This window comes from Hirundo rustica, chromosome 2, assembly GCF_015227805.2.
Source record: "Hirundo rustica isolate bHirRus1 chromosome 2, bHirRus1.pri.v3, whole genome shotgun sequence".
In the NCBI taxonomy this organism is placed as follows: domain Eukaryota; kingdom Metazoa; phylum Chordata; class Aves; order Passeriformes; family Hirundinidae; genus Hirundo; species Hirundo rustica.
The window spans coordinates 113,510,224-113,519,437 of NC_053451.1; the positions used below are offsets into that span (position 1 = coordinate 113,510,224).

At 43.2% G+C, this 9,214-nt stretch overlaps 1 protein-coding gene across 1 annotated transcript; it reads right to left on the bottom strand.

The window, feature by feature from the left end:
• Positions 1 to 1,563: 1,563 nt before the first annotated feature.
• Positions 1,564 to 8,976, bottom strand: GATD3 (glutamine amidotransferase class 1 domain containing 3). The gene is made up of 7 exons (XM_040055084.1): positions 8,715 to 8,976; positions 6,101 to 6,153; positions 5,350 to 5,463; positions 4,892 to 5,011; positions 3,645 to 3,737; positions 3,175 to 3,331; positions 1,564 to 2,539 (listed from the first exon to the last, which is right to left on the bottom strand). The coding sequence occupies exons 1-7, from the start codon at positions 8,826 to 8,828 to the stop codon at positions 2,411 to 2,413; spliced, it is 780 nt and encodes a 259-aa protein (XP_039911018.1). The 5' UTR covers positions 8,829 to 8,976; the 3' UTR covers positions 1,564 to 2,410.
• Positions 8,977 to 9,214: the final 238 nt, after the last annotated feature.

A 9,214-nucleotide genomic window follows, 5' to 3' on the forward strand; every position in this document is an offset into this window, starting at 1 on the left:
AACAACTTTCTTCTGATAACAAAAAACCAAAAACTAAAACCAAAAACATTTAACAAACACAACCAAAAAAACCCACACTACCGAATCCTTGAAAAATGCTTGTATCAGAGGTTTCTAGTCAGCACATTACCGGGAAATTAGAGAGAATTAAAAAAATGAAAGGCAGTTCTGGTGCATTCTCCCTTTAAAAAAACCCCATTCTCTCTAAATTCAGAGAGACTATAAAAGAAGGGTAAAAAAGAGTTGAGGACTGTAAAAGAGGCACATTCTGGGTGATCCAACCCCCAGCTTCCCACAGCTGCTCACTGATGGTAACAGTAATTTCTTTGAAAGATTGTCTTTTTTCTCAGGGCACCTGAATCTGAAGATTCAGCATCTAAGAAAGCTTTGTGCCACCAAAGCTACACTTACTGTAGATATGAGAAACCCTAAATTCCAGCCCTGAGCCCTGCTGAGGTGAGGGAGCTCATGGGAAGGTTTAACCCGGAGTTGAGTTCTTGCAGCAGAGGAGGGCTCTGTTAACACAGGCACCACAGCTGTTCTTCCACCCTGGGGATTTCAGTATCATTTCTGTTGTGTGATATTCTGTTACTAACTTGCTTTTAAACCTCCTGCAGATGTGGGAAACACATGCACTTTAAAATGTCATTACACTTTATATGAATAATGACCTCCCATCCTCTGCTAAGCCTCTGTGTATAAAATTGATCCTAAAAATATCCACTTTGTACCAGCAAAGCTCATGAAGGGGTCTTTTTGCACTGAATTATATAGTGGCAGTGTTTGAAATTCTGTTTCTTACCAACGTGATGCTGAAAATTTAATGAAGAATTTGATGCATAAGCAAAAAAGGCTTCAGAGAATGTCCAAAATTGATTTTATGAACCATGCCTACATCCACAATGACTTGGTGTCTGTATGATTCCTTTGTAACCTCACAGGAGCTGGTGATCAGCACAGGGAAATCTCTGAAATCCCCAGGAAAGGTGCCAGCACTGAAGTACAAATTCAAATCTTCTAAATCCAAATGTGGGGGATTTTTGTTTTTTTGGTTTTTTTTAAGTGACAAAAAATTAATCATTAGGAGGCTCCAGAAGCAAAAAACTCCCTGAACCCTGACTGAGCAAGCTGAACATGCCCAACACTCACACTCAAGCTTCTCATGGCTCACCCCAGTAAAAAATGTCACCTCACACCCCTGGCAAGTGTTCAGCTACAAATGGCATTTGCCACACACCAACTCAGTTGAGGATTTGTTGATTCATTTATGAAGCACACAATTCTCCCTTGAAAATATAGGTTCACTTCAGCAAGTCAGTCACAGAAGAGAAAGTTTAATCCAAGGTAAAGGGGTGTAATTTCACTTGTTTGAATTTGAGAAATGTTGTGTCCTGTTCAAGAGAAAGGTGACAAAATAACCTGGAAGAGGTTTTGGAATCTTGCTGGATTCCATACAGAAAAAAATGTACAAAATTGGTGAATTGAAAAGCAGAAAAACTTCTAACAACCAGTGAAAATTATCAAAGGCAGCTCCCAAACAAAAGTGAAAGGACAAGGAGAAGATAAAGGCAAAAATGAATTTATTTATACATCATTATTCCAGACATTCATTAATACTTCTTTGCAGAAAGCTTTATTACCCTAAAGCAGGGGAAGCTGGGATAATTTGAGATTGTTTTTTCCGTTCACTGCTTGTCATACACCTGCTTTAAGGGCTGCTGTCCTTAGAATTGTGTGTCACATCAGCAGGCATTATTTTGTTCTTCATTTCAAGACCTTTTAAAACAACAATGGGCCAATGGAGGAGTTTTTCAAAGTGCTACTACTGTGGCAGTTGTGTCCTGCTGCTGATTGGTGTTCAGAATGACTTCGTGAAAGCAGGATTCTTTGAAATGGAAACCAAATCTTTTCATTAATACCCAGTTAAATTAAGATGTGGAAGATGTTTTTTCCATCAACAAATGACCCTGGCTGTTAGTTCCCAGACAGAGGCCTGAGCTTAGACACCTTGAAGCATTCCTCTTCACTCCCATTCTTCATCCACTAGGTATGCTGCCACATGCCAAATCCCTACAACGCATCTGCTCTCAGCTTCTGAAAGGGCTTTGAATCCTTTTCCCCCTTAGAACTGGTTTGACATCGGTGTATTGGGATGACTTTGTTTCAGAACACATCCAGTCAGCTCTCTCCAGATGGAAAAGCCCAAGAAAATGCTCTGTGTCTCAGGCCAGGCTCCTTGTCCTCTGCTGCAATGCCCCTCTCTCAAAAAGGCATGGAAAATCCTGCAGCTGGCAATCAACCAGCTTCATATCAGCATCCACTAGAGTGTGAACAGGACAAGCAGGTGCAAATGTCTCCATTGGTCCATGACATGTTTGATACTACACCCTGAATTTAAACATTTCTGATTTTATTTGCCAGTTAATTTTAGCACATTCTTTACCATTGCCCCAATGCCATCAAAGATATGGTGCAATGCTGTTTCACACATAAACGCTGGGGTGGTCACCACCTTATTTTTTGTATCCACGTGAGCTTCGTAAAAAGGAGTTAAGGAAAACACAACACCTGCAGATGCTGCCTGCAACATGAACCAGCACTGACAAAACCTCACAGCTCCACTATCCCATAAAAACTTCCTCCAAATATGTTTATCCATCCAGCTGTAAAGACAGCTGCCACCTATAATCCAAGCTATGACAAGGTATGGTATTTTTGCCAGAAATACAAATGCTGCATAAGACACCTGTGGGAACACCCAGAAACACAGGAAAACCTACAAAATTCACTGATGGTGGTAAAATGTCTCTGAGTACAGTCTGCAGCATTAGACTTCAGGAAAAGAATAAAAATCTCAAAGAGAGCTGACCAACTGTGACTCAAGCCAGTTTTATGTGCAAATTCATTCAGCACTTAGTGTATTACTGGGTATCCAAGGGAGCTGACTGGGAACTTTTAACTCCCAGTGAGTAGCTACACAGCAGTAGTTACACAGCAGTAGTTACACAGCAGTGTACAGAAGTTTCTCATCCTGCACTGCACCACTGCCATCTGCTACCCACTGCACACTCCCACAAAAATCTGTTGGAAAAGCACAGATCCTACATGTGTTCATTTCTTTAATGACACATTTCTAAAAGGTATCCCAACATGGAAATCACCAGGAAAGGATATGGTTACTTCTTTCACGCAGTGCTTTGCTCCCAGCTCTTTGATGGCTCCTGCAGTCCCAGCATAAGGCCACTTGCCCCCTTCCTCTTCCTCGTGGCCCACGGTTACCTCAGCACCAGAGAGCACCTTTGCTGCCAGCACTGGGGAAATGCAGCACAGGCTGCAACAGAAGGAATCGTAAGAGCAATTCTACAACAGCTCCGCTCCAGCACTTGCTCACAACTGACAAGGTTCAAATGGACACAGCCCTGAAAATCTGAGTTACATCACAAGGCAACTTCCTCTCAGCATTTCCTCTGCTTCTCTTTGAAAAACACCTACACACACAAATCTCGAAAAATTAATTTAAAAAATACAAAATACACAAAACAGCTTTTTCCAATTCCAGCAACAACAGCTGCACATTTCAACAAAACACAGGTTGTCTCCATGCTCACACTTTCACACAAATGCCACCCAACTCAAATACATACCCAATAGGTTTGCCTGCCTTGTGGAAGTCTTTCAGGACTCGCTCAACTTCCCTGTTCACCTTGCAATCCTTCCCATCAACAGCAAAGGTAGATCTGTCACAACAAGAAACACAAAGCTCAGTATAAACCTACAAACAGAGGTATTTCCCCATCTGCCGTGAAACTGGCCCCAAAGGATCGTCCCAAACTTAATAGCTACTAAAAAAATTGGTTAAAAACACTCTGTAGATGACCATCAATGCTTTAGCCAAAATGTGTCTCTTCTAAGGCTTTAGTCCGCCACAAAGCCCCTTACTTAATAAAAACATTTTAAAGTGAGAATTACCAAATCAGCTTTCTAGGATTACTGAGAAGCTGAACAGCAATCTTTTCAAAGAAGAAAAATATGTAAGAAGAAAAGGGAAGTAACAGTCATGTTTCTCAAAGCCAACAAAAAGGCATCTCAATAGCAAGATAATCAGTATTCCACACGACTAACACTTTTTATTTCCTTTTTTTTTTTTTGAGCCAGCTCTTGTTTTATAATTATAAAGCAACAGGGGATTTTTTTGGTAGGCAGAGAGGAAGAAACAGAGTAATAACACTACAAGCACCTGAAACCATCTAAGTTTTACCTTCACTTCCCTCAGGCCCAAAAAGAAACACCACTAGGGGGAGGAAAAAGGACTTCTTATGCATTATCTAAACTCTTGAATTCTCATCAACACTGTTCAGAGAATTTAAAACAAGAAAATGACAAGACTTTGAAAGGAGTTATCCTTATTAATACCGAGTTACATACATAGTAAATAAGGCCATTTACAGATTTTATTGTGTGAATCTTGGTTCATAGAATGACAAAATGGTTTGTGCTGGAAGGGACCTTAAAGATCAGCTCATTCCTACCCCTCTGCCATAAGCAGGGACAACGCCCTCTAGACCAGGCTGCTCCAAGCTCCATCCAACCCGGCTTTGAACACTGCCAGGCATGGGGCATCCACAGCTTTTCTGGACAACCTGTTCCAGTACCTCACCATCCTCACAGCAAGCAGCTGCTTCTTAATATCCCATCTAAACCTACTCTCTTCCAGTTTGAAGCCATTCCCCTTTGTACCATCACACCAGACCCTTGTAAAAACTCTCTTTCCACCTTTCCTGCACGTTTCCTTCAGGTTAGATCACCCCAAGGCGTTCTCTTTGCCAGGCTGATTACGCATAATTAATTATGACTATTTAATTGAGGAATGTGATGCTTAGCTGGCACTCACAAGTTTTTGGCAGCTCCGAACCCACCGGGGAATATCACAGCATCGTGGTCTGCTGTAGTGAGCTTAGCCAGGCTTGCGATTTTACCACGAGCAATTCTTGCAGACTCCACTAAAACATTCCTTGAAGAACCAGAAATAAAACAATGCCATCAATTAAGCGTTTGCACATGGGACAGTGTAAATAAAGTTTTGCAGAGGAAGAGGTGGGTGAGGAAGGGAGGAAGCCAGAACATGGGTACTTAGTAACTGAAGCCGTGGATGGTTCTGAAATGCTACTGCTGGGAAACATGCAGGCACTGAGAGATTTATATAATCAAGTCCAGAAAACTCATGTAGTATCTTCTCTCCAAGAAAACCACCACAGCTGGCATAAAGCTACTAAAGGCTTTTAGCCAAGCGCTACAAGAGCCATTACAGGCTGCTACATCTGAAGAATGCCTAACACATCACAGACTTACCTGGACTCAGCTTCAGCTGGTTGCCCTTTACTGTGGTCAATGACATGCATCTGGGGGACATCTGGAGCATACATCTGAACCTCAGCTCCCCCACGGCTCAGGTGTACCAGTACACTACAAAAACGGAGATACAACATGCAGAAAACTTTAAGGGAGAGGCTTTATCTAACCCCTAAATCGGCTACAAATATTCCACCAGCTGACTTTGAAAGATGAGGAAAAACACAGATCCTACCAAAGCAGGCAACCAGAACAACAAAAGCTTCCTTTCTACAAGTTCCCACATGTTATGGAAGAATCTCACAATTAACATAGCCATTAACATTTAATCTAGGTCTAAGTGACACATCTGTTATTAATTCACAGTAAGACTTAATTCCACTTAAGCATGAACAATTCTGCTGTTAGATTTAGCCCCAGGAACAGAAACTCAAGTGGTTCTGAAATTAAGTCTTAAGTATTTAACGCTCAAGATTGAATCTGGAACTCTGAATTTCTGTTTCTGAAGAAAGTCTCTCTCAGACTCATTGTCCTGGCATCACATGCACGGTGCTGCACCTTTGGACAATCACTGAGTTCTACAAGAATGCAGCCTGAGCTCACAATTAGGACGTGAAAAAACTGTGAGAAAGCTTCATTATCCATCTCTTAGGGCAATTCTGATGGCCAGAGACAGCGCAACTAAATTAAACAAACTGCTGCAATGTAATGGAGAATTTTTTGGAGCCCACAGTCCCAAAAAGCAACTTACGCTGACGCCTCGTGGATTTCTGTGCCATCATAGACACCACAGCCAGACAGGACCTGCAGTGAGAAAACAACAGAGTATTGCAGGTGACACAAAACTCCCCACAGGATCTTTCACAGCCTAAGATTTAAAAAAAAATAGTTAACAAACAGCAGTTTAAATAGGAGCTCTTACTATGCCAGTGAACATCATGCTGTTAGCACTGGTGTCACCACTTGACACACCGCAGAACTGGCATTTCCTATTTATAGTAACCCATCACAGGGCTCAGAAATCACCACTGTTTATTTCCTGGCTTATCCATTTATACCACAGTTAATAAACTGACATGTTAGTTACCCTTAGGTACATTTTTATTGTGCACACACAGGGAGTTGTTCTGAGTGTCATTCACCTTTCTCATGAAGTGTCCACGTCCATGTGAAACAACTTTCTCATCCAGGTGCACATCAATAAGAAGAGGGACAGAAATGCACTTTGAGGTGGCACTTAAACTATTTTACCTGCAGCTGTATTTTACCTGAGCATCTGCATCAGAGATCAACAGCTACATCACTTTTAATGCAATAATACAATTATGCTGTATTAGCATACTCTTCTTTAACAATGTGGAAATAACAGTTTTAATTTGTTTATACACACCAGAGAATAAAAAGCACAAAGCAGTCAGCTACCCTTGTGTGGGTGGAGACTCTGACAAAGTAGAAGGAGAAAAAACATTTTTTTTTAAAAGCCATTGTAAGAATGAAACAAAATTAAAAAAAAAATAAAATACAAAGGTTTATCTAGTTCCCGAAAGTATACTGATGAATTCTTTTGGGCCTTTTGTTTGGTTCTTTTTTCTGAAAGAAAAAAAATCCAGTTAGGAAGTTCATTTCCTTTTCTCTTTCTATTTTATTTTTCTACTTTAATCTCTTCCTTCCTGGTTTTCCCATGGTTTTCTTGAACCGAGAGAGTTTTTAAACACAGACACATGAACAGAAACTTACAACTGAAAAGAAACTCACAACTAAAAAAATCTTAGCTAGTAATCTTAGACCTGAAGGGACTTTCAGGTCACAATACCCAGGTGTCTGCTATTATGGGCATCACTTGACCAGATGAGCAAGATACATGAATGATTTTCTGTCCATGTTAATCCTATTCTGATATTTAAAAGCTGTCCTTTACTCCATAACTTTTTTGTGTTATCTTTCATTTAATTTAGACAGAATAAATAGACAAGCAACTCTGCTAAGGTTAGCAACACCTTTAAAATTTTTTTGAAACTCAATGAAACCAAAATACTGTAACATTATTATTGTAAACTCTTCTATATGTAAACTCCTCTGTTATTTCAGTACCTGCTTGACAACAAATCTGGTTTTTACCACAGTCAAAAAATTCACATCACTAATGTCAAAAATCACATTTGTTTTCCCTGCTTTATTTAAAAAGCTGTGACTTGCTAAAATTACAGCATTCCTGTCAGGTTACTTTTTAGACATTTAGACCAGCATTGTGCCCTTTCCCAAGCCAATTCTGCCCCAAACAGATTTCTTCATGCAAGTAATGCCTTATTCCTTTATGCTTAATGCTGTCTAGACTATGCAAAGCTCGAGCTTCAAAGACTGTCCACTGAGTTCCAAAGCTGTGTATCCATCTGGGACACCATCTACAGCCTCTATTTTCCTTTGGCAATCTGTAGCTCTTCCCTCTCCTTGCTTTCTTCTGTATTTTTAACATGTCTTACCCCCTTCCTGCCAACAAGCATAACCCAGTTTAAATATATTCACTGCCAGTACCTCACCCACTAACACTATAAATTATTTCACGTTAAATCCTCCTGGGTTTCTCCGTACAAAGGAGACATGGAGCTCCTGGAGTGAGTTCAGTGGAGGGCAGTGAGGATGAAGGAGAGACTGAGGAATCTCTCGCAATGAAAGGCTGAGGGAGCTGTTCAGCTTCCAGAAGAGATGACTGAGAGGAGACCTTATTTGTGGGTACAAATATCTAAATGGAGCGTGTCAGAAGATGAACGATGCTCTGCTCGGAGATGCCCAGCAATGAGACAAGAGGAATGAGCATAAACTAATGCAAAGGAAGTTCCACCTGAACATAAGGAAAAACTTCACTGTGCGGTGACCGAGACAGCCCAGGGAGGGTATGGAATGTCCTTCACTGGACATATTCCAGAGCCATACGGACACAGTCCTGCGCTGTGAGCTCTGGGCTGAGCACGGAGGTTGGACCCGGTGACCCGCTGCGGTCCCTTCCAACCTGACCCATCCCGCCATTCTGTGGTTCTTCCCAAATCCACTCCAGGCCAACAACAACTACATAAACGCCAGTTTTTATATGTTTCCCACTAGTGATCTGGCTTCCTCCAAGTTTCTGAACTGTAGGCAGCTTTCTCTTCTCAAATTCAGCGTCTCTCCAGGATTTCCAGCTGTCGCAATCACCAGGCGAGACTTTCCCAGGCCGCCGCCGCGCCGAGCCCTCCCCCGCACCAGCCTCACCGCGGCCGCAGGGCCGAGACTGGCTGTGGAGAGCCAGACAGTAAAAATAAAAACAAAACAAAACAAACAAACGCTTCTCCTCAGCGCTGCCCCGGCCCCCGCGCTCCTCCATTACTCACCACAGCGACGCGGGCGGCGCGGCAGCGCCCAGCGGACGAGTGGAAGGCAGCGAGGCCGCCGGGCGCTGCTCGCCGCAACGCCGTGCACAGGGCCGGGCCTCGGGAGGGCAGCATGGCTGAGGGCGAGGGGAGCGGCGGCGGAGGGGCCGGGAAGGAGAACGGAGGAGGCGGGAACCGGGAGCGGAGGAGCAGGGAAGGGGAGCGGGTGAGGCCCACGGGAAGCGGGGCGGCCGCGCCCCGAGGCCGCTGCGCCCTTGGCGGCGCCCCCTGGAGGCGGGGAGGGGCCACCTCAGGGCCGGGACCGCGGGCCTCGCTCCCTTCCCGACCCTCGTTTGTGGGGAAGGACGGAGGTGGGAAAGGGGCTGAGGGTAAAAAGATAACGGCGCGGGAATCACACGGCAAAAATAAACAAGTTGGCAGCCGGTGCAAAACTGGGAGGTGTTTCTGTCCCATCTGGGGTGCCAGTTGTTTCTGTCCCATCTCAGGGACGGCAGTTGTCT